Raw genomic sequence first — 27,179 nt, forward strand, 5'->3', positions numbered from 1 at the left:
TATACACGTCGTTTATCGGACATTGAAAACTGCAGTATGAGGATGCATTCGCCATCTTTTAATGTAAATGTATCTGGAAATCAGGTTTAATAGGAAAACTGTATCTTAATCCTCGTATCATCGGTATGATCATTTTGATACTTACTCATTAAATTTTTATTATATATCCTGAAATACAACTGCAAATTTATACACTATAGTGTTGTATGTCATTTTATTCTTTGCTTGTAAAGAAAAACCAATTCAAATAATAAAATAATTGTAGCATTTTGAATTCGGTCGATGCATGTTTTTATTGACCAAAGAAACATGCATCAACCTCAATTTATAATCGATTTGAAGAAGAAAATGTCGACTTCAACATTCGTCCGGCATACTCTTTAGTCAATTATTGAAATCATTTACTTAGTCCAAACCCAATGTCGAGAATTTAATTCTCTCCACTAAAATGTAGATTTTTATTTACGAATTATAAAGTACAGCTGCAGAAATTTCTCTCCGCGTCCAGAATATCTGTTAAAAAACACGATACACCTGTCTTATAAATAGCATTGCACAAAAGAGCTAATAGGATTTAAGTGGTGCAGTCTGCAATGGTATGCTGTGCATTTGAAATGAATGCGGAAACTTAAATTGTGCATGTGTTCTATAAACATCGAAACAAGACTGAAACTGGAATATGGCCACAAACCTTGCTGTTTATAATGACCATGGAGCTGCTGAAGAATCAAGTCGTTATAAGTGAAAGCATTGGCTTGTTACCCATGCCGTTTTGTATAAGGAACGGCATCTACAAAGCCTTCATATTATTGTTTTAGAGTTACATATGTAGATATCCGAAGGTGATTCCATTGACAAAAGTAAGCTCATACCGCTTTTCCGGGACAATATGTGTACTATACATATAAATTATTTTGGAATGTAATTTTGTAAGTTGTCGGACTACGTTCTAACAGTATAAAAGCTGCGCATGTATGCTTTATGCAATCACAGTGTCGAGTAATGAATTAATATAATAACCCCTGATCGTGTGCAATGTGCGTGGTAACGTAAACGACTGTATTTCTTTCCATTGAGGCATTCGTTTGTGGGAGTGCGGAGCGCGCAGTATGAACAGTGAGTCCTAATTTACTTAGTGTCGCACGAGTTGTGCTGATTGGTCGAATACTCTCAGTCAGTACTATCCAGCTTTATCGTTTAGGACATTCGTCTTATTGTGCATTTTAAAAGGACAAGGAAATATGGATTCTTCTTTGCAGTTAACTTTGTTCATACTAGTGGTCAGTGTGGTGGTCAGATCCGGCAAAATACATCAGGTAAGTACGTAACGATAATTATAGGTGTATTGTATGTTCGCACAACAATATTATAATGTAAACAAAAGTTACAGAATCACCATCTTTATTTACTTGTAATATGTTAAAATACATCTACACGGAATAGACGTATAAAGAAATATTAACACTATCTTGACCATTTTTTCTGGTACATTGTTTTTTATGTTTTTTTTATCATGCTAAAGTCAATCAACCAATCCATTTTATATCACTCCAGACATGAAGACAGCGTGTAACAGGGGGCTAATCAGATATATTTAATAAAGTATACCTGTTATACATTATATGTACATACGGTGTTATTAATTTGTTGGGCGTAAGTTAAGTAGCGTTGCCAGGGGATTATAGATGATACTTTCTACAGTATCCTTAACATGTAAATATCAAGTTTATATTGTATATAATACAACAGAATCCTAAACAGGTACCTTATATGTTGATATCGCCTCTGACTGAACACCTAAGGTCAGTGAAGATTTACTCTATCGTTAACACACCTGCTCTGTAAGTGTTTTAACTTTCACTAAATCGGTATCTCTCCCTATTTAAACTACGTAACCAAAACCGTCTAAATTCCGTCATGTGACGAGATACGTTTGTTGTAAATGCTCGTCTTTCAGCAATAAAATACAGAAATGTGACCTTGTTACGTTTCGTATGGTATATTACACTAAACACGTTAGGAACTCCAGTATTTGAGGTCGGGTGACTTCTTTTCACCAAAACAAGCTAAAAGATCTATACAAATCTACCTCTCGTGTGGGTCGCATTTATACAGGTGTTTTGTTCCGATGAAAAACAGACAAGCTAGTGCTATTCATAAACGTGCAATTTATCCTCTGAGAATAATCTCGGATATCATGCGTTCTCATGTAGCTCGCGTGTCTAAAGGAAGGATGGCCGAACACAACGGTTAATGGCATACAGAAACGATAGTTGATACACTCCTCGCTCTCAGGTAGACATCGCATGATTCATCAAAATATAATCACCCAGTGTGGTATCATTCAAACTATATTTCTATGTACTTATTTAATTATTTGACACGCGGTTATTGGAATTATCATATTGTGTACATAAAAGGTGTTCGATTAATCACGAAAACTATGGAACCTTATCTAGAATAAGTAAGACTTTGCTACACGGGATTCAGTACTTAACAACGTAAACACGAACAGTAATAATGACTTCTCAACAACACTAACATGTCATAGACCATCAAACTATCTCTAGAAGACACTCCATGCACTCCGGTACAATCTGAGCTATAGGAACAAGACATTGAGATATTTTGACGGTATCTCCGTTGTTACATCTAAATGTAAATCTGTGAATCATTGTTAGAGGTATTGAGACCACGCAGCAGTTGAGTACACCGTTTAAGTTGGCATACGTAAACCAAACAGTGATAAAGCCCTGCCAGTGTTGCAGAACCATTTTATTGTAAGGACCGCTTTTAAAACAAGATGTAAAGTACACACATATATATTTAACTTTTAACAACTCATAAACCTTAGTACAACACACAATCTATGATAAGTTATTCTGATAATAAGCACTTTGTACAACTGAAATGGGATTAATGACTAGGTTTTCCATCCGCCATTAGTCATGAATCAAAATACATAAAATAACAAAACAAAACAAATTAAATAATAAAAACGAATGGAAAATATAAACAAAACATTGATATATTTAACATTCAAGAACGAATATAAAAGGAGGATGAAACCATTAGTATCATGTGACTTGACACCCTCTGTCTCAACATTGACGCCATCATACATTCATTGAGAATATGGCAGCGATCACGGAACGAGATACTATAAAAATACAGACAAAATCTGATACCAAATTTTAAAGTGGAGTGAAGTGCTTTCATAAAAAAAATCCCTCAATGTTTTATCTGCAACTGATTTAAGATATGAATACAGACAAAATAGCATAACATATAGTGTTCAAGCTCTAACTAAATGAAATATCCAATAGACTTTCTATGAAAAATCAGATGATAACCTGGCTGCATATCAACCTATAGTGGTGACACAGATCATGTCTTACGTGATAAAGACTGGTAATGTACACACATATGAGAACAACTTGCACGAGAAGAGTAAGATTTGTTTACCTCATCTGCAGTTTAAAAAAACCCAAATGATTTAGATGCAATATATTTTTAATTCGTATTTTTGGAAAATGTATGATTTCCTGACATATTTTTGGGTGAGTTTTATCTCGATTTAAACAATCGATTAAAATTTTGTTTCATTATAATTTTCAAAAATATCAATTTCATGATGATTGAAATAAAGAATTTAGAATTAAGAACGTAAACTAGTAATTAATTTCTATTCTTTCAAAAGACTTATACTGTGCTCCTGGGTTTCCTAAAAACGATTTTTTCAGAGTTGCACAGCACAATATAGTCCATTGATAGTAACCATAATTCACTGCCAAATGATTGCTAGAAATGGATAAATGTGATAACCTGTGTGGAAATAACTGTACTACCCTAGACGACCACATTCTGTTAAGTAATCCCCAGTGCAACAACACAACTAGTGACAGGTCAGGGGCGACATCACACAAATTGTGGGAAAACGAGCCTTGTAGCCATAGGGATGTATAAATAAAAACAAATTCAACTCTTGTAAACAGAAACAGATTTACTTATCACGCAGAGTTATTTAATTTTATTTTTCTAAAACTTTTTTTCTGAATATCCGTCAGTTTTGTATATATATATATATAACTAGTCGTCTTTTGGTAATCGTTGTTGATTATAGTTGTAGATTGTGCTGTAGTCGGGTTTCGGTCGGGCAGTTTTTGTACTGGAGTTTATAGCCTCCAGCGTACGTGACCCGGCCATGACCCCCTTAGGCTTCTGTCTATCTTATACATGAAATAACATTACTAAATGCAAATAAAACTGTTAATACGGACATTTTTATATAACTTACATGCAGCGAACAAATTAAATGCCAACTTTAAAGTTTTGATTAACCGAGAATATTCCTTAAATGCTAGAATATACATATATACTTAATTTCAAGTAGTTTCAAATTACATTATTTTGGTAACCTGTTGCTTCCAGAAATAGTATACATCGATTAAATTTTCGGATTTTATGAATGTTTCTCGACATGTTTTGAAAGCCCTGATAATACATACTGGCTGTGTTGACGTCTTGCTGTAAGAGGGATCGTGTGAAAATAAAGTGCACGTGCCATAACAAACACATGTAAATTTGTTGTTTATAGCCGTCTTATACTTGAATATATATGATCAAAACAGTGAAATAAACTATTAATAAAATACGTGGTTATTTACTGTTTTGCAGCAATTTGATAACTTACAGACCACGTTTTTTTTTCATAAAATAACAATGTGTTGCGAGTCTGACTTTTTATTGTGAGCACATGTTAATGCATTATACTGTGTTGCTTTCTGATTGGCATGCATGTGTTATTAACAGCAAACTTCTATTAAAGTAGTATTTTTTGTGATTTTTACCATCACAAAATTTTCATAAAACATACAATATGTGAATATGGATGCTTATATATGATGGTTAAGATCCATAAAAGCACCATTATACTTTAGACATAATGTCGCATGAAATATCACACGTTTCGGAAGAACCGCCACAGTCAACGCCATGTTTCAATATCGGAAAATCGAGTTGCATGACACGACCGATATCGGCGATACCCGTATAGATCAGACATCCAGAGTCGTCTCACGTGGCCAACATCGGCATTACCCGTACAAATCGAAATAGATCGGAACAGTTCGGAGACTTCCGAGCAATTTTAAACGCGTACACGTTAAACATCAACATTTTAATTTAACTGTTTAATAGCTTTGCGAATAGAAATTTTACAAAAATATGTAAATATGAAAAGGTTAAAACCTAGTGTGGCGGAGAAAAATATGCCACAATGCAAAGAGGTCATTGACACACTGTATCGAAGTTGGGCAAACACCTACATCGTTTTGAAAGAAACATATTTCCAAAAATATGTCGAATGCATGGTGCAGTAAACCACAAAACAATTAGCTCTTTAAAACATTTCTTTTATTTAACCGGGCGTGATATTCGCCGTTTACTGTACCTTTTCATCACTGGCTTGCACACACTACTGGATCTAGTGTTCTCACACTAAAGTGTGCTGTTGGAATCATCATACAAGGAACTAACCTTATAATAATGTCACTGAATCTAAGGAGTAATACATCTTACTTCTTGTCATACTACTTAAAATAATGATTTAAAAAATACAATAATGAGGTTACATTTTGAAGATTTTCAAAATTCGAAGCCCATTATACATGTTATACAATGTATGTGACAATTACTTGTTGTGTAACTCGTGGACATTAAATGTTACAAAGTTGTACATTATGCATATACCGTTCATCGTGTGAGTATAGGCACTTGTGTGTGTTTGTCTTATATCCCGTATAATTTTATAGTGTTAGTTTTTATTTCGGTTTAATTTTGGAAATTTATGTATTAAACTCAAAGCAAGTGATTGTTATTTGTATCAATTGATTTCTTTGAGGTCCTGTATTCGTGGCCTATAACACATCGACTCAATAGTAACCGACTCGGTGTAGATAGGATCAGTAATACCCAACTGTAATAATGGGCCGATAAGGCTTTTCCTCTTTAAGTATGTAAACATTTAATGAAAAACATGTCTGTTCCGCAATTAAACTTAACGTTTTTATCCTTTATATTTCACCCTAGACGGCGAAACCGAGAAGGTATACGTTACCTTTCGCTGTTTCGTTATCATACAAATCAGTATTTCTGAAAAGGGAGTCTTTGTTGGACCCGGGGGTATAGCGACGACCACTTGAGTTTGCTTTATCGGTCAATTGTACCGGTCCAGTCGCTGAGCCGAATAGTCCACTTTGATGTAAATTGGCTATCTGCTATGGAGGGATAATATTGTCTGACCTTGGTTTAATCTCGAGCTGAAGTCACTGGCACGTGCATAGTACGATGATTAATGTATAATTATCACTCACAATCGTCTGGTCTGCATGAAACTGATAGCCCTAACATAGTACTATACGGAATCACTACTACATTCTTTGTACTTAACCCAAGACCAGATTAAGACAAAATGAACATGAACATCTGAAAATGTTTGCAATAGCAATATATGTTTAAAGAAGTGTTAAGAATACATGTTTAGTTGTTATGACAATTTGGCTTTTTGAATTTACAATACATATTTATAAATGATAAATGAATAAACCGAAAAGCGTTATCTTCTATAAAATAGTGAAAAAATAATGCGACGAAAAAAATCTCTCAAAATGGATTAAACATATTTCATTTTCTGAAAAGGATTATGAAAGAGTCTGATAAAATGTATATCAGGCCCAGTTGTTCAGAACGTAAACAGGCTAATCACAGTATAACAACAATTTTCAAATCCAGTTAAAACAATTTCAGGCGAAACGAATTTTACAAAATTGTATAAGAATCTTAAGATCTCCGTCCTTTACTTACTTGCTGAGTTAAGTGAAGATATAATCAAATTTTTTTCAGTAAATGACAAATGAAAATTTCACTAATCACGTGATTAAGCTAATCATATTTTGAACAACTGGGCCCTGAAAGTAAATATTATAAGTTACAACTGGTGTTCCGTGACTGAGATTGAAATCATACCTGGGTAATGAAGCTATGCTTCCTTTATTTATGCTGACATGCCTTAAAACATATATCGCGTGTAGTATGTGAACAAAAATACTGTTTATCTCGTTAGAGCTATCAACACTTAACCTTTCTATTTACTCATGCTGATTACTCGGGGTGCCATTTAACATTCCAATGAACAGTTTAAAGTGCACCTTAATTGAAATCAAATTCGCGTGCATGTTACAATTTACAACTGAATTAAGTTTGCATTCCGTATCGTGATTCCGATCGGACTCTTGGATAGTGGTTACATCTGTCCTCCTGTTTCTCTATATCAATTGTCGGGGAAAATACTGTGGAAAATAACTTCATAAAAGTATATTATAAATGATAAACCGTAAAGTGTACACATCAGTTGTGACTATTGTAGATTTATACTGGGTTCGGGTAAATAGAAATATCTGTAGGGAATTGATGAAGGGTCTCTACAAACCAAAGTCGATACCCCAGGAGTTACTATAATGTACTGTCGTTATATCCATCCCTGGACTATGCCACAGAAAAGTTTGCGACTAAAGATAAGACAGATAATTTGGTCTTAGTTGGATAAATATCAAAAGAATTGCTTCAGAAAGTTGGAGTTTCTTCTTTTTTAGCTGTTATGTCTTCAGTATTACTTTGACATAGTTCAGATATGTATATAATGACAGTGATATTAACCCCTGGAGTACCGCATTCTCTACCAGTCACATGGGCAAACTACAATCTGTACCTGTCTTGTCTGTTATCGTACATAATGCCTTCAGGCTTTAAAATGTCCAGACCTACCTGTACGTGCACAGCATTATGGAATATTCTCAGCACGGGAACAGGTATTAGAGACTATGATAACCATTATCTACTATATAGCGTAAACATAATGTGAATTCATCACGATCTATACCAATGTCTTCATGTTAGACTCAGTTATCTTAAAGGTTATCTGATAAGGATCTAAATATAAGTATATTGTATAGTGTGACTTTTTGTTCATGTGAAATCATTTAGAAGATACATGTTAGAACATACAAAACATAGCGAATATCAATGCCCTTACTTTAGTTGCCTAAATGCAATATACATGTATCATCTTATCAAATTCATATCAATTTCATTCCATCCTGAGTCTACCCGCAAATTCTCCACTGCTGATGCGAGATAATGCGATCAGAGCTCAGAGCTTAACTCAGGTGCACGTTGCACATCACCCGGATATCAATTAAGTACTTCATCAACATTATAACCCGGTGACTTATGTCAATATAAAATGAAAGATGACCTACTTAACATTTTGTTATATAATGTCAGGAAAATCCCAAGGAACTCCAAAAATTCTACATAAGCCGGCAGACTTTATATATCCATAACCGTAATATTAATACCACTAATGTGTTCAGGCTGAGTAAGACTGCAGAAATGGAAACCATCACTTTACACTCATTTCGAATTTCCTTGTAGGCGCCAAGGATTGTTCAACTGCACGTGCTTTCAGAAGTGAAGATGAGATTTGCGAGCACCCTCGTGACTAGCAAAGTAGCCAATCCGGACGATGAAGCGCGTGAGGTAACCTTCGACGTCACACTGCCAAAGGAGGCTTTCATTACGTCATTTCTTATGTAAGAATTTAATATTATTTGGTTTTTATAAACCCCATGATCATTCCATGTTATGTTTAGGATAACGCAGAAAGTACTAACATACTGGACCTTGGAGTTATAATATATTTTATATTCTGAAACCAACTTTCTTTCGCGTGCAATTTATTTTTGCACTTTTGAAATGAAAGTATATTCGCGAAGGTTTGTCTCCGACAATTAATGTCTTGCATAATTCTTGCACAATTAAAATCAATTGCCATGAAAGAAAATGAATAAATAGTTGACTTTGAAATTGAAGTCCCCAAAGACTTCCGTATCGCAATACGAACATTTCCCTGTAAAACTATTTTTGTAATAGGGCGATCGGTGGTGTTACATATCCCGGAGACGTCAAGGAGAAGGCTGCGGCACTGAAACAGTACGAGAAAGCCAAACAAACCGGACAAAGTGCTGGTCATATCAGTCGAAGGTTTGTAGTGCTCATTACCCTATAGCTAGTTCCTTGTTAACTCCCATCGTAAAACATACCCTCTGCATATCCGATCTATGTTGATAAAAAATTGCCGGAGAACACGTTTTTTTAAAACTTTACTTATCTTCAAAACGTCAAGAACAAATTTGCATAATTTTTTGTTTTGACATTCATATATATATTTGTATTATTATGTATATGTTTCGTTTGATTTCATCATATTTTGACATGGAATGGTGTTCTAAAGTCATGCGTATCATCGTGAAAAAATTGTTTACGCCAGGCCAAGGGAGACAAATCAATTCCGGGTTTCTGTCAACGTTGCTGCAGAAAGTCAGGTGACCTTTAACCTGACATATCAAGAATTGCTGAAGCGGAAGTTCGGTTACTACGAGAATGTGATCTTTATCGACCCGGGACAGGTTGTGGATGACATGCGTGTATTTGTGGTGGTCAAGGAGAGTCGCCCTATTGTAAAGTTCCGAGTACCGCCGGTCAGTAATGACATCCCGAACTCTCTGGACGGTACTGGTAAGTGGTATAACATAGGGGATATAGAGATACGTCAAATACTAAATAAGTTAAATGATGTAAAATAGTCAAATACCAAATAAGGCAGGATAACATAAAGAAAAGTCAAATACCATATAAGGCACGATAATTTAAAAAAAAATCAAATACCAAATACGTCATGATACTATACAAAGTCAAATGAATAAAAAGGCATGAAATATTTTTGAAATATCAAATACCAAATAAGGAATGATAACTAAAAGGAAAGTCAAACGCCAAATTAGGCATGATAGTGTAAAAAAGTCAAATGCCAAATAAGGCATAAAATATATATATAAAGTCAAATACCAAATACGGCATGATAACCAAAACAAAAGTCAAATGCCAAATAAGGCATGATAATTAAAACAAAAGCCAAATGCCAAATAAGGCATGATAATATAAAAAGTTAAATGGCAAATAAGGCATGATGAACAAAAGAAAAGTCAAAATGCCACATTAGGCATTATAATGTAAAAAAGTCAAATACCAAATACGGCATAAATATATATATATAATGTCAAATACCAAATGCGGCATGATGACCAAAACAAAAGTCAAATGCCAAATAAGGCATGATGATATAAAAAAGTCAAATGGCAAATAAGGCATGATGAACAAAAGAAAAGTCAAAATTCCAAATAAGGTATGATAATATAAAAAAAGTCAAAAACGAAAAAGGCATAATAAGCTGAAGAAAAATCAAATATGAAATATCTAAAGCTGCTCCACCGCTGACAAATGATATTTTTTCACTATCAAAAACAGAAGCAGACGATTTAGTATTTTTCTTCAGTTACAAAAGTTACGTACTTTACACCATTACCACCATTGAAAAGCTTGAGCTTCTAATTTTACTTCAAGGTAAAAATATGAAAAATAATTAATTGCATCCCGAAAAATTTCCGTATCACTATATCCTTTATGGAATGAAGTACTGATTGCGCATGCACCAAAGACAAAACAAATATTTTATATTAGTGTTTGTGTTAATTAGACAGATATATACACGATTACACACCAATTATTGATCAAATGATGAATATCATTTATGCTCTGTCGGCGATGGAGCAACTTTAATCATAATCTATAAAACATCAAATGGATGTAACAACCAAATTCCAAATAATTCAAGTTAATATAAAGCAAAGTTAAATATATGTAACAAACAAATGCCCCACAAGTCATGACCAAACTATTACATGTATGGATTACCATTTTTAGAATATGTGATAAAAGTGAGTCTCTGGCACTTCAATAACTTTTTTTTTAACAAAATAATATGATATGATAAAAATAAAGTTCATGTGAGATTATTTTTTTCAGACGAGTTTTGAAATAGAATAAAATGTGGCAAAACAAATACCCTTCGTAGGCAATATTCTATATTTTACAAATACTTTAAAAATATTTTATGGTTACCGTTTCTTAATTGTAGTTGATTTCTATTTCTTTGTATAGTAGCAATGTATCATTGCTGCAGTCTGCAAATATAGGACAGAAGAATATGAACAGACGAGTTTGTTATTTATTGTGTATCATTGCACTAACGTAAGACCATGACATCGTTCAGAGGTGGATATAACGGCATCACTTAATAGCAATCCCTGTAGGGCGTAAACATGTATACTAAATACATTTAATTTGATCAGATTTCCATTTTATGTCAGATGGACAGGAGGATGTGACTATTCGTTACCCTGACCGAAATACAGCCTACGCTCTGTTCGTACCAGACGCTGCTGAACAGAGAAGGAGATCAGAGCAAGGAATATCGGGGAAGTTTGTCGTGCAGTACGAGATTGAGCGAAATTCCGACTCGGGAGACGTCATGGTACGTTTCGGAAGTGACATGAGATATATTTCTGTTTTGAAATTATTAAACAAAATAATGAGAGATGAATCTCAATATTAATTTAAAAGATAAAATATGGTATCATGTTGTTGTTTTAATACCAATGTATCATTTTTATATCATTGCAGATATATATGTGCATTGTATATTCTTCTCGAAAACACTTCTCACCACAAACTTTTGTGTGTAACATACCATTTTACTGTTTTGTTCCAAAGATACGTACTTTTGGTCATTCTTAGACTTACAATTCGTATTTCAGGTAGTAGATGGTTACTTCGTACATTTCTTCGCCCCTGAAGGAATCGAACCCATGCCTAAAGACATAGTGTTTCTCCTTGACGTGAGCGGGTCTATGCAGGGAAAGAAAATTGCTCAGGTGCGAGAGGCCATGGGGCGGATCCTGGACGATATGGGAGAGAACGATCGATTTAACGTACAACTTTTCGCTACTAGTGTGAAGTCCTTCAGATACTTTCTTCAGAATGCGACAGCTGATAATATCATGAAGGCGAAACAGTACATCCAAGGAGCTCGAGTGGACGGAGGTAAATACCATTTGTGGTTCCTTCTGGCAACAACATAATTCTTCTCATTTTCAAAAATATTATTTAATATTATTTTTTTCTCTATCATCTTGCTATCGGCTTCTTATTGTCTCTTCTCATAAGACTCCGAATGTCAATGTCGAAATTGCACCCCATACACGAAAAATCAACAAAGAAGAGCGAAAACCAATACCAACCCTCAGTATTACTAGTAAAGGTTCGGTCATTGTGGTAGATTTAAATCAAACTTTGTACTATCAGTGGAAACACACAAAAAACCTACTTTAGTTTTACTTTTAAAGTATTAGCCCCTATTTAAACTAGTATTTTTTTTATTGTATGCATATTTATCACTTCTTAGGGGTATGATATATAACTAAGTTGATAAAAAGTTTGTATCATTATGCATAGGGCTGTGGAATTAAGAACCCCTTGGACTTGTTTAACTGAACTGCATTTTTTTTTTTGCATATTTTTGCTAAATGTTTCAGGCAAGACAACAATCTACGAATCAACAATAATACCTAAGGTTAGACCCAAACCATACACACTTTTTATCAACTTAGTTATGTTCAGATACACATAAGGAGTAATTATAGGCATACGAAATATCATTCTTTTTAAACAGAGTCTAATATCTCGAAAACAAAAATACCGGAGTAAGCCTCACAGACTGGAATTATATACATTTAAACCACATTGAGTGCGGGTTTGAGTGAGTATTGTAAATGCCTTCGAAAACCTTATCATACTTGTTTTGCACTGGATTCGGTTTCTTCGCAACATTATAGAAGTTTTAGGCGGGGACATTTAATTCGATGATTATACAGCTAGTGTTCGAATATTGATTTAACAGATATGGATATCAATATGTTTTGACATACATGGGACATGACGTTTATTTTATATAATCGCACCCTTTGGTGTATTTCCAGGTACTAACATTGACTATGGTTTGGCAGAATCCCTGAAAACCCACGACAGAGCTGATATTAATAGTTCCGCGCGGGCAAAACTAATTGTTTTTCTGACAGACGGTGACGCTACTTCTGGAGTCACTAAAATTCATAGAATTCTCGACAATTTGCGTGAAAGAAATGGAAGGTCAATACCTATATTTTGTCTGGCGTTCGGTAAAGATGCCAATTTCGACCTTTGTAAATCCATTAGTTTGCAAAACTACGGTCTGGCGCGGAGGATTTATGAAGATGCAGACGCCTCGCTACAAATCAGTGGATTTTACGATGAAGTATCAGTTTCTCTGCTGAAAAACATTTCTTTTAGATACCTGGGAGATGCTGCGCAGGATGGAAACCTAACTACTACCACCTTTAACAACTACTTTGCTGGATCAGAACTGGTTGTAGCAGGACAGTTAGGACCAACAAACACTTCTTCTATAGACATAGCTATAACAGGCATGGGATCAGCTGGTGTGGTGGATTTCCTCACAACCACTAATGCTATCGAATTAAACCTGCCTCCTTCTTCCAACCCCGATATCACCATCGATGATGACGTCATGATTGAACACAGTGACGTTGGTCCTGGAGGCGAGGATATAGCACGCGTTTCTGACCTTGACCCCGCCGTGGCAAAGTCTATTACGGAGAAAATGTGGGCTTATCTGACAATTAAACAGCTACTCGACCAAAAAGAAGCAAGCGAGAATGCGACGGAGCAAGACACTCTGAAAGATAGGATTTTGGCTCTTTCCCTTAAGGTAATGGATTGCAAGGATGACATCATTTATTTTTTTATGTTGTCGAATGTAGAGTGCTTCCGTTTTCATAATTACTTTATTTCAATATTGTTGATATGTAGCAAGTATTTTAACTAGTCTTTGATATGCAATAACATCTTTAATACACAAACTTTGACAAATGGATTGCAAGGATGACATCATTTATTTTTTTATGTTGTCGAATGTAGAGTGCTTCCGTTTTCATAATTACTTTATTTCAATATTGTTGATATGTAGCAAGTGTTTTAACTAGTCTTTGATATGCAATAACATCTTTAATACACAAACTTTGACAACGGTACTTTTTATTTCTAAATTAAAATAATTAAGCGTGTTGCAATTGTTTGAGACGTGCGATTTTAGCCTTCAAAAATATTTCGATCACTTCTAATGTAAAACCATTGTACCCATCGCATCCTTCCTGTGTTCCAGTACCAGTTCGTTACACCATTGACGTCTATGGTCGTCACAAAGCCAAACGAGGAAGACCAGCTTAGCGAAATAACAGATAGTGACGGTATCATTTTAAACATCTATCTCACTGCCTAATCAGTCATTTAATGTCAACTTGTCGAATTCTCTTATTTCTACGAACCATGTGCTCTTAGTGCCAGAGACTACCTGAGGGGCTGTTGATTAACTCTTATAAAAATACATGTAATGAAAATGAGAGAGCTGATGCTTAAAATGTCTTTTTAAGTATACCTATACCATGACCACCTTCATACTGTTTATATTCCAGCCCCTCCTACCCCAGCTCCTGTACCAAGACGACGTTATGGAGGTCGAGGTGGCCGCGGTGGTGGCGGCGGAGGTGGAGGAGGCGGCGGCGGCGGACGTGGTTACAGTGGTAAGTTTTAAAGATGCTCCATCGCTGACAAATGGTATTTTTTCACTGTTAAAAATAGACGTAGACGATTTAGTATTTTTCTTCAGTTACAAAAGTTACTTACTTTACACCATTACCACCACTGAAAACTTTGAGCTTCTAATTTAACTTCAAGTTAAAAGTATAAAAAATAATTAATTGCATCCCCAAAAAAATCCGTGACACTATATCCGATATGGAATGGAGTATTGATTGCGCATTGACCAAAGGCAAATTAAATTATTTCTAATTGTTTTTTTGTGTTAATTACACATATATATATACACGATTAAACATCAATTATTGTTCAAATGATGAATATCATTTATGCTCCGTCGGCGGTAGAGCCTCTTTAATAAAGGCGAATATCATAGAGATTTTAATTAATGTTGAGTATGAGGTGTTGATAAGAGAAAGTGGTTTTAATTGGACTAGTATATAAGTATAATGGCAAATAATAAAGATAGGAATGGGATGTTGTTTCTTATCGTATTTTTTACATCTTTAAAATGTTGAACGTCACATTGATGTAGAACATCCTGCAATCACGAACAATTCTTGCCTGTTACGATAATTCAACACATATTCCTGCAGTAGTGCCCTGTTTATGCATTTGCTTTACATTTTGATTCTTGTATAGAGTTGTGTCTATCATATGTTGACCCTAAATAATCCTAGTGTTTTTCTAGGTGGCGGAGATCCTCATTTTGTTGTGCCTGTACCGGATGTAGAATTACCTCTGTGTTTTGATGTTGAAAGCGAGGCTAGGACATATGTCCGGTTATTAGACGACACATCGAATGGTAATTTAAAATTCTAAAAATAGATTACGCGCCGACAATAATTGAAGACAACAGCAATCACTCAGTATAGTTTACGTTAACAACAATGATTTAAAAAGTCAAAATATACTACTAAGTACTAGTCAAGCTTATCAGAAAACGAACATGACTTTTAGTCGTGAAATATTCTATTGTACTTAATAATAATACTGATAGTCTATACAATGGAATGAGTTAATTTGTTGTTGATTTTATTGGCGTACTCTGGTCTTTTAATGACGTAGTATTTCTACATTGCAGTTATTGTAAATATAATTGAATATGTATCATTTAGTAAATGTGAATTTTGAAATCATTTATTCTTTAATTGTCACAGGTCTGCTTGTCAACGCTGCTATAATCCCTACTGGCATCTTGCGGAATGATATGAAACTAAAGACGTATATGGGTGAGATATTCATCCGCGCCCAGGGTACTATAGTCGTTGTGACACCGAGACAGATCATTACAAATTCGAGTTTCTCTGAGTGGACAGACTGTACACCCATTGCCAATGGCAACTTCTTTCTCCAAGCACACAACGATGGTAACCTCTTGACAATAGGAACGGGATATGACGTCACATTAGTCATTAGGAGGCACATATTTTCACAAGAAGAACCAATAGATTATTTAAACATCCACTTAGAGACAAGCAGAGGATTGTCAGATTCAGCTTCAGGAATACTTGGTAAGAAATATCACACAATCCTAATAATACTACGACATTAAAGTCTTTAAAACAGGAATTATTTGCTTCGCCTGAACATATTACCTGATTCTGTATGTTCTATGTTACTTACATGTACCTATATTTGGGCTATATAACCATAAAGATAGTATGTGTTGTAATTCTGTACATTACTTCTAAGGTCCCAACATCTAATTGTAAATCTGATACAGTCAGCTAAACGTAGTGTATGTTCAAGTTGATAAATTCAATTTCCAATGACAACACGTCTTTTGTATGTCCAGGTCATTTAGTAACGAAGAAAATTCGGCTGAAGAGAATTGAAGAGAAAAACGGAAGAACACTGGGATTTTTTCGAGTGAAAGACGGAGGAACCGTTTCACACTTCCATGCCCATCTACATATGAAGCAGGACTTAATCTCTGACGAAAGTTACATGTGCTGGAACGCTATCCATAACATAGAAGGACTGTTCAAAGATAAACTGAAATCATTTATCTTAAAAGGTTTCTTTACTTTATAGTACAATACTCAAAAAGTTGTCTTATGACCTACGTGTTTTTTCTACAATTGTTACCTGAAAGTATTTACCTGAACGAGTCCAACATTTGTGTTACCTTGGTAGTTTGGAATTACTGAAAATGGTGAATACAACAGGAATGCCGCTGGAATGCCGCTTGAATATTTATGGTTTTGCCATATCATGAGATGGTCGATAAAGACAAAGTTATCGCCCTTTGTGCTGTTAACGCTTCTTCTAGTGATGCAAAGAAGCCAGGAAGATCTATTCGTGTATTACCACCAGTTAAAACAAGTAATAGGCACCTTATGTTGTCGTGAAATGTATTGCTATAGGATATATACGTGTGTAAATACTGGACACAGATATCAATCTGGAATATGTCTTTTCATTTTCATTTTTAATGAAACTTGATCACAATCAATAGTTCAGATAACAATGTTCTTCCTATATGTGAGAGGTGGGAATGGACATTTTGTAAGAATGTATTGTTAAATGATATTGTGACATGGGATATTTTTAACAAAACCAGATAACCTTATCCAGTACATCACGTCCATCAACTATGATTTATTTTCGTAAATTTGCATGTCATCATTTAATAGATAATAAAATGTCTCAAGACCGTCAGTACACACACTCAAATAACATAAGCAGACATTATGATTTAAGTTTTTGTTGTTGACTTCAATATGTGCCGCGTTTTCCATTTGGTTCTGTCCTATTGTTCCACAAATAACACTCCTCTATCATGCGACCATATTGAATGCGGTGTTTTTCTCGAGTAATCTTACTCTTCACAACCAGCAACATATCTCGGAAGATGTACATTTATAAAATACCATTAAACGTATTATTCTTCATTTACAGCGTTCATTTAATTTCATTTTATAGACGCCGTATAATCCATCTTAATTGAAATACACCTTATCATGTTTTCATTATCCGCAGCTGTTACTTGTTATGTATTACGACTTTCGATATTATGATTAATGATGCTTAATTCATGTATTGGTGTATTGATCTATCAGAGTTACTTCCCTTCCTTTCACTCCATCAGTACTGACGGAGCGCCACTAAAGGAGGTAATTCTGGTAAATCATATTGGCCTTACCACATACAGAAATAACATCGTGTTGTTGATTCAACAAATAACATCGTGTTGTTGATTTAACAATCTAATTGTGTAATATCATTATCATCTTTAAATAACATTAAGTCTATCCATAACGTATGTAGAAGTTATATTTCCATTATTAACGTTTACTATTTAAAATGTGCAATAAATTAATGTCATATGTAAATCAAACATTTCAAAACAATGCCATTGTGTACATATAAAAGGTATTGGATCCGATGATAATAAATAAATGTATACATGTACTTCGGTTTTGTTGCTAATGTGTGGAATCATGTTTTATACACGTTTGTGACGACTATGCTCACTAACGAATAGTATCATCAATGTCGCGAGGTGGTGGATACTTTGAGCGTTATATTTTGTATTGTTTATAAAGCACGTCTTGATCATACTCCGGTTTGCCTTTTTTTCATCACTTTAACGTCCTCGGATGTTACTGATCAGTGACTAGATAGTGTTACATTATTTATATTGCATTTATTACACATATGTACAGAGACAAAATTAACAATGTATCTTAACAATATTAAACAAAACACATTTTTCTTCATATGAACAAAAAAAATTCACAAAAAGAAACAATATGCCAAAAATAAACTAGACATATAATTATTATAAAATATACAAAGTATGTTTGTTCTTATCTCGATCATGAATATGTACTACTAGACATGCTGCGTTAATATTGAGAATATCTCAATAGGGTTCAAGGGTTAGACTGCATATAGTATATTACTCAAAATTTACTATACATATAAGACACAACTTAATGTTATTAACTATTTTGATCAATTCAATAGCCATTTGTACAACGTTGTCGGGTACTATTGTAAAAATGAATAATTGCTATAGTAATAAATCTTTAAAACAAATAAATAATTAAAGTTAATTTGATGAATGTATGCCTAAAACAGACATTCATGTATGGTTAATGTAGGATTTCACTGTGCTGGTATATAGCCTGCTCATGGGTACGTAACAGAACCATTGTCTCGATTCGGCTCATAAACTGTAAAAAAAAAGTGATAGCGAATTCCCATGGAAAGCCTATAATCACAATCACGGTGTTCACTGATAACGCACGATAATATTACATTTGATGTGGTGAACATCGATGTGGTTATATGTTTTAATTATGTTGTAATCGGACTACGGATTTATTTTTGCAACTAGTGCAAAATATAATTGTATGCTGGACTTCGACAGTTTAATACATTTTGGAACTGTAACACTTTACATTCGTTCTTTGATAGGATATAGCAAAACGTCCAGCTTTATTTCTAATACACCTGCACTGTATCACGTTCCAAGTTAAGCAATTCATCCACGTTGCACTGCTATTTTGACATATTGCTACATGTGTATATTGACACGTTGTACGGGTATGTCGACAGAATATCACCAGTTTAGTACTTAAACATATTAGGCTCACACATATCGACAGATTTTCGTAGAACATGGAGCTCCTTGATGATCCAGTTGTGCGACATAATTCTTGGATACTCAAGAGTTTTTGACAAATATAACAGTATTACCTGTTATACTCATTATTTTAGCACCATTCTGATATATGATAGTTCAGTGATGTTTATCGATCAAAGAGGCCTCTACAAAAATAATGCCCGGTTAACAGGCCCTCCACTTTACTGTGTGCTGTCCAACACTTTTCCTCATACTGGCCAATGATATCGTGCCGACTTTTCAGTCTCGTCCGCACTCTAGATCGTGTCCGTCCCTCTTGCACTATCAATTGACCTATTTTATCCCCCTTTTTATCATGAAATATATCTTTTATCTTGATTTTCTTGTGGTGTAATTGCCCTGCAAACAGCAAAAATATATCATTAACAGATCATATTCTAAAAATATTAATCATCCATAACAATCAATGTTTACATTGTTATTGAAATAAGCATTATCAAAAGATAAAATGTTATATTGGTTAAGATATATTCAGTTAAAGGGAGATAACCCGTGCCAAACAAGTGTAAAAACTAAACACAAGTATTACATGAACTTATGTTGTTGCTGTAAAAGAGCATATGTATTTGGATGTTGACTGGCAGATGCAAGTATCTAAACATTATTTTATATCTAACAGATTTCCCTACCTTTGATTATCTTTTAAAAGCTGATATCGCGTTTACTATTTATAGTGTGCCTACTTCCCCAAATATCGAAGTTGTCATCTCGACCCAATAATTTCAATGAATCACAACAACGATGTATCCATACAACATCGCATCTCAGACTTTCCCCTCAGCAGGTATTTTCGCATCCTCTTTGTGTTAAAATTTTCTCTTCACCAATGTAAGATGAGAAATTTTGTTTGCAAACTGTGTGAATCCGCGTAGCGGATTCTCACAAAAGTTTGCAAACAAAATTTATTTCATAACCCGATGAAATTAAAAAATAGTGACTTCAATGCTTATAATTAATTTTCCAGGCTACTTTATAAAATGAAATACGTTTACACGTACGATTCCATTGATTTTTTCCAAGGGATTATTTTTTCCAAATCAATACGCAACGTCAATGTTTCTATTGTGACGTCACGATAACGTCGGGTTTCCGCGCCATTCTCGGATTTTTTTTTTCATCGTGGAATGAATTAAGCATTGATATCACTATTTTTTTATACACAGTATTAAGCATTGATATCACTATTTTTTTATACACAGTTTGCAAACAATTTTTTTTCATACCCCGATAAAATTAAAAAATAGTGACATCAATACGTATAATTAATTTTATACTATATTTGATAAATTGAAGTATGTTTAAATGTAACATCAAAGTGGTTTTTCAAGGGATTTTTTTCCGAATCAATACGCAACGTCAATGTCTCTATTGTGACGTCACGATAACGTCGGGGTTTCGCGCCACTCTCGGATTTTTTTTTCATAGTGGTATGCAAAAAAAAAATATTGGCCAATCAGAAAGCCAGATTTGGTATGAAAACAAAGAAAAATTAATTATAAAAAATGAATAGGCCAATCAGAAAGCCAGAAACAAAGAGAAAATTAATTATATACATAGGTATCACTGCTTTAAGTCGAATCCGCACAAACAAACGTTTCTTGTATTACTATAGACTTTACTGACAGAAATATGTATGAAATATGTATCGAACCGTGCGGACATGTTTAGCTGAGATGTACAATAGTTTTTGGACAAAATTTACAAAATGTCATTGGCTTAAACAGGGGCTAATATTTCAAGTTTATAACGAGAAATCGGGGCATGGCTCTATTGTACAAACATTTAGTTTAGTTATAATAGTTTGAAATTTCTATGCATTTCTCAGTAGAATTTGGATTCTTGTAGGTCTATTGTGGTAATTTGATATCTAAGCTTTCTCTTCATACTATCATATCATCATTGGGTTTTTCTTCACAGAACAAACCTGACCGACTCTGGCAAAATAAAACTTCATATTCAGCTTATCAATGCATATAAATCATTTTACATAAGTTGACATACCAAGTACTCCTTCGGCATGGCGGGATAATCCTTCTTCCCTGTCCAAGTATACATTCAAATAGTTCACCTGGCTGGCATTGATGGCTAAATGTCTTTTAATGCTTATTCTGATGCTATTTCTCACGTCTATCTGTAACACACGCGTATCTGAATCGTCTGTTGATATATGTATGCGGAGGTTGTGATAATATGTCGGACGCTCGTCATCCCACGAGAGTGACAGTTTGCCTACATTTATAGTGGCAGGATCGATCATAGCCGTGATGTTGTGGAGTAGGAGACCAACCCTGCCGAAGTAAGTACGCATCCGTCCATCCTTCCTCCTTATGTGACCCGGTATTATAAGGGCATTGATGATGAAACCTTAAAAAGGAAAAAGAATCTTTACCATGTGGGTAGTTGGGAATCAACGTATGAAGTTCGAAAAAGTCGATCAGATTAGCTCTGTACAAGAAATTACCTTTTCGTTTTCAGCCAGTCAAATATTTATGTGATGAAATCTGAATAATTTTCTAAACAATTTCTGTATACAAATATTAGTCCTTTTTTTAATTATCTGCGAATCTACCCTTGTTATTAAATATAATCATTAATGTGGTACTAATGATTTAAAGATGCTCCACCGCTGACAAATGGTATTTTTTCGCTATCAAAAACAGGAGCAGACGATTTAGTATTTTTCTTCAGTTGCAAAAGTTACTTACTTTACACCATTACCACCATTGAAAAGTTTGAGCTTCTAATTTTACTTTAAGTTAAAAATATGAAAAATAATTAATTGCATCCCCAAAAAATTCCGTGTCACTATATGTTATATGGAATGAAGTACTAATTGCGCATGCACCAATGGCGAAATAAATTATTTTATATTATTTTTTGTGTTAATTAAACATATATATACACGATTAAACACCAGTTATTGTTCAAATGATGAATATCATTAATGCTCTGTCGGCGGTGGAGCATCTTTAAGGATGTATTCTTCTGAGGTTTCAGTCCCGTTGAAGACTCGTTTCGACATACGTCAAAGACGTTTTTTTGAGATTTTCAAATAAAATCTTTCAATATCTGAAGCAAGTTCCCTGTTGCAAATTTCGTCAAAAAATTACATTTCTATTTTTAGTAGATTTTTTATACGGGGATTTTAAGAAATGGCCAATTTGGTGGCCATTTTGAAATTGTGTCTTTTTTCGCTTTGAGTTGAGCAACAGTTATACAAGTTTTTACTGAAATTGTTTTTATTTAAATCATCACTGCGCCAGTATTTTTAGCTGTATCGAAATAATTTTTGCTGTAAGTCTTTACCGGGTTCGTGGTAATTAAAATATTAAGCATTAATATGTGAATTGATACACTTTTGTCACTTTATCTTTACATTTAATGTGAACAGTCGGGTAAGGATGGCTAAAGTCGGTAAAAATGATGTGAGTGTATCCAGTAGAATTTCTTATGAAATAGAAAAATAAAATATCTCGTCAAAATCTGTCTGCGTACGAAGAAATTAATTTAAAGTACAGGAATCCTAAAACGTCATCCCGGCTGACTATGTCCGTGGTTACATTTCCATGTAGCCTCGCTTTCAATGTTTTCAATTTTTCTTTATTTCAATGGTCAGACCTGGGAAACGTAAGCAGAACTTGACCGTCGTTTTAATATGTGAGAACTTTTGGAAGGCCAATGAACGCATTTAGACTGAATTTCTTTGCCCGACTATTCACTTTAATGGTAGTTTTAGCACTTTTATTTTTTACTCTAAAACTCTAAAAAAAAATAGCAAATATTCAAATGGGGCAAAAAAGTAAACACACGAATCCCCAATTTTCTGCCTGATTTAGAAAGAAAAACCCTATCCCTGTTGATATGCAAAATATCAACAAAGGTTTGATACCAGAACACCGAAAACTGCCCTGGAGATTTTCGCGCCACTTGTTGACGCTACGTGACGTCATGATTTCTTTTGCACATCTTCGCCTTGGAGGATATTTTGACTGCATTCTTTAGCTTTTACTTTTCAAAGTGTTATGATTATTATTTATAAAAAATTATAAAAAATGTTTAATTACTCCTGTTATGCATTTACATTAGTTAAATATATATTTACTTGGGAGAGCAGTACTGGAGCAACGCACAACCTCCAAACATGTATAAAAAATGGCGGTCGCAAACTGAAGCTGTCAGTGTGTAGAATAGAATTTTGAAGATTGTGTTTTTTATTTTATTTACGTGTATCTGTTACCTTAGAAGTGCTTCGCACTTCGTGCCCTTAACGCACGAAGGGCTGCGCCCTTATCATAGTGTATAAATAGACTACAAAACACAAGCGAATTGTCCCTTGTGATATAAAGGAAAACATCCATTGTACCCAATGAAGATTGAGGCATTGGTCAAACAAATTATTTTCTTGACGCATGCTGTTTCAGCCTTTTATTTAGGCAAGAAAAGCAACATGATGAAATCAAATTAACGAGATATAACGATGAAACAAAATACTAACAGAAATACTAAAAAAGATTAACACGTTCTCAAAAGCTTACACAGATTATAAGATTTAGGTTAATATAAAGCCCGAATTGGCAATAGAATAAAGAAAAAAAAAATCAGCTGCGTTATTCGAAATTACGATCAAGATATTATCTCTGTTGATGATTAGCTAGAACAATTTCTTTGCGGCGAAACGAAATTCCTTATTATACTGGCGTGTTAAGGATGAAACCGCAAGTATACCAGTAGTCACACTGTATCTGACCTTACATCTCACAGAGAAACAACGTATGTCATCATGGTAATAGTATTCTTATTGCATAATTGTAATGAAAAGACTTTGTTACATTTTTCGTAGTGTAATATCGGGTGATATGGTGAAGTTAAAGAAGCATTGAAAATATTAGTTTTCAATTGATATTTACACTCAATATTGACCAATCAGAACACAGCATTAACAGTGGAAATATAGTTTTGGCGGGAAATATTCTTATTGCATAATTGAAATGAAAAGACTTTGTTACATTTTTCGTAGTGTAATATCAGGTTATATGGTGAAAATGAAAAAAGCATTGACAATTGATATTTACACTCAATATTGACCAATCAGAACACAGCATTTACAGTGGAAATATAGTTTTGGCGGGAAAAGGTATTCTGAAATATCAAACCAAAAATAAAATATCACGTCTTTCCCATATTTTTTATTTTTTTTTTTTTTTTTATTTATTTTTTTTATTTTATTTTTTTTGCATAAACGTGTTGCATCAGACTATCTTATGTTGTTTCTACTTGCAATTTGTGCTTTATTTGTGCTTTACATGCTGGTATCAGTTTATTACGGTGGCTGGGAGCGGACATGAAATAAATAAAATTATTGCGTACGAACGCAAAAGTATTGCGTGCGAACGCAAAAGTATTGCGTGTGAACGCAATATTATTGCGTGTGAACGCAATAATTATTGCGTGCGAACGCAATACTATTGCGTGTGAACGCAATAACTATTGCGTGTGAACGCAATAATTATTGCGTGCGAACGCAATGGTATTAGCACGCAATACTATTACGTTCACACGCAATAATCATTTCGTTCGCACGCAATATTATTGCGTTCACACGCAATAATTATTGCGTTCGCACGCAATACTATTACGTTCACACGCAATAATTATTTCGTTCGCACGCAATATTATTGCGTTCGCACGCAAATTTTATTGCGTTCACACGCAATAATTATTTCGTTCGCACGCAATAATTATTTCGTTCGCACGCAATACTATTGCGTTCACACGCAATACTTTTGCGTTCACACGCAATACTTTTGCGTTCGCAAGCAATACTATTGCGTTCACACGCAATAATTTTTTTTATTTCATGTCCGCTCCCAGCCACCGTAGTTTATAGACCAGGAATAGAGATGTATAAATGTAATAGATAGAAAAGTCCTTACTTCCTGATATATAACAGCTTTATTTCGTCTCGTGAGGAGGGAACTTTGATATATTTCACTCGTACTTCACAATCGTGAAAAATATGAAAGTGTTCACCTCAATTCATGATATATAACTGTTATTAATCAAGAAACAATATACATTTGTATCTCTATATATTGACAAAAGCAAAATTAAGGGTATGAGAGTAAGCCCTATAAATTGTACATAAGGAATACCTTTATGTGGATCGCGGAGTAGACGTAAGATGTTCCCCGGCTCTGCTATAATGTCGAAACATACGGGATGAGACAGACCTTGTACACGGATCATAAAATGGGGGTCGCCTCCTCCTGTTGGAATCAAAAGTAACAGGTTTGAAACCGGACATACGAAATTCATTTTACTGGTTACAACATGTTTGAAAGCATATGTATATTTGTCATCACATTATTTAGTTTCAAGCATTTCATTCCAAAAACATCGAGGATTTGGTTACAATTGGACAACAGGCTTTACTACGGTAAGCGTAAACCATTTTTTTTACGTTTAAGAAATATTCCACTTCGTCGTTATCAACATATTTGCAATTGAATCATAGAAAATAAATTGCGTTAAATGTATTTGTTTTAACATTTTTTTCACGAAAACATTTTAATTCGGGTTCGAACTCTCGCGAAATTACACAAAAAATGTATCTCATGATTTTTTTAACAATAAGTGCAGACGTCAAATAGAAATATAAGTATGAAAAGGAAGATTATGATATTTTGACTATACGATGGCATTTGAAAACACTTTGTAAAGTTCCTTTTTTCTTGAATTTTGACACATCTCATGAAAATTGAATGGTTTACAGCAAATCTAGTTGTGATTAATTAATACCACATTTTCACGTGTAAATCTTTTAATCCAACTTACCTCCGCCTGCTATACTTTTGCCTTCAGTGATTATAAGCCGCGAACCAGGCTTCTTTCTCCTCCACGCATACCCGGGAAATGGCCCGGGGGTCGTGGCCGGCATGTCACGGGCAACTGATAAAGCATCATATTAAGCATTACAAAACAGGATATTAGAGGATATGATACTGTTTATGAAATATCAATTACCTCTTTTTTTATCTGTAACAAGTTTTTTTTCTTATCATTAAGTTGCCTTTGTCATTATATATACATGTACTGTCTTAAGTGACTCCTTGTCTTATGTGACATTTTTGTAATGGTCCATTGGAAAGTCACATACGACATTCTCGACTGTATGTATTATATACTTGTATAACTATGTACATACATTTACCAACTCTAATATCATCATAATGCAAAGTGTTTTATTTATGAGGAGAAAACATCTCGATACTAGTTAATTTCAACAATACAATAATCATCGAAGAAAAGGAAATAAGAAAAGGGATAAACTAATTAACTTACCATCTACGCATTTTTTATTTTTATTTTTTTTGTATAACACCGCCAAACAATAAAGCTAAACTAATGCGCAGGCAAACAAATACAGATTAGCATTCAACACGCGCATGCAACAAGCTTATTCTTAGCATATCAATGTAACTCTCAGGCACGATGGGTGAAAACGGTTTATGGTGAAAATCAAGTTGAAAGTGTCTTTACAACGCTACATTAGGAATTCAAACTGTTAGCAAATCAACATAACGCATGCGTATTTAGGCAAGTCCCAAGCTAAAGTGGCAATATGTTAAGCGATCAATACATAACATTGTCATTTTAAGACTACATTCGCAAAACAAACACGCAAAGGCAAGTCAGCGCAATGCCAAATATATTACTTATATTAGTAAACGTGTCCTGACGGTGTTGCACTCAGCAAACAACTTGAACTCAAAAAATAACACTCAAACATGCAGCCTGTCAACCAGATCGATATTTACCTTGTTTTAGTACAACTGTCATGGAGGAATATATA

At 34.2% G+C, this 27,179-nt stretch overlaps 2 protein-coding genes across 4 annotated transcripts in view; one reads left to right on the top strand and one right to left on the bottom strand.

Annotated features, from left to right (window-relative positions):
• The first annotated feature begins 565 nt into the window (after nt 1-565).
• On the top strand, nt 566-17,355 carry LOC138336189 (inter-alpha-trypsin inhibitor heavy chain H3-like). The gene is made up of 12 exons (XM_069285532.1): nt 566-1,316; nt 8,494-8,651; nt 8,992-9,102; nt 9,389-9,636; nt 11,328-11,491; nt 11,775-12,060; nt 12,996-13,783; nt 14,237-14,321; nt 14,547-14,654; nt 15,362-15,475; nt 15,831-16,184; nt 16,469-17,355. Exons 1-12 carry the CDS (start codon nt 1,242-1,244, stop codon nt 16,705-16,707), a joined length of 2,730 nt encoding a protein of 909 aa, XP_069141633.1. The 5' UTR covers nt 566-1,241; the 3' UTR covers nt 16,708-17,355.
• A 143-nt stretch (nt 17,356-17,498) lies between these two features.
• LOC138336190 (inter-alpha-trypsin inhibitor heavy chain H2-like) overlaps nt 17,499-27,179 on the bottom strand; it is a 29,524-nt gene continuing 19,843 nt past the window's right edge. For 2 of the 3 annotated variants that reach the window (XM_069285534.1, XM_069285533.1), the window contains exons 10-14: nt 27,145-27,159; nt 26,162-26,275; nt 25,480-25,593; nt 21,329-21,691; nt 17,499-19,666 (exon numbers count right to left, since the gene is read on the bottom strand). In XM_069285534.1, the coding sequence (XP_069141635.1) occupies nt 19,434-19,666; nt 21,329-21,691; nt 25,480-25,593; nt 26,162-26,275; nt 27,145-27,159 (839 nt within the window). In that variant the 3' untranslated portion in view covers nt 17,499-19,433. The remainder of the gene's footprint in view (nt 19,667-21,328; nt 21,692-25,479; nt 25,594-26,161; nt 26,276-27,144; nt 27,160-27,179) is intronic. The other variant, XM_069285535.1, reaches the window with a different exon arrangement.

Source organism: Argopecten irradians, chromosome 12 (assembly GCF_041381155.1).
Source record: "Argopecten irradians isolate NY chromosome 12, Ai_NY, whole genome shotgun sequence".
NCBI lineage: Eukaryota > Metazoa > Mollusca > Bivalvia > Pectinida > Pectinidae > Argopecten > Argopecten irradians.

Bases quoted from the DNA above. Each gene is read 5' to 3' on its own strand.
- LOC138336189 (XM_069285532.1), top strand. From the start codon at position 1,242: ATGGATTCTTCTTTGCAGTTAACTTTGTTCATACTAGTGGTCAGTGTG. The intron at 9,103-9,388 runs GTTTGTAGTGCT...TGTTTACGCCAG, and splicing joins GCTGGTCATATCAGTCGAAG to GCCAAGGGAGACAAATCAAT. The intron at 11,492-11,774 runs GTACGTTTCGGA...TTCGTATTTCAG, and splicing joins CCGACTCGGGAGACGTCATG to GTAGTAGATGGTTACTTCGT.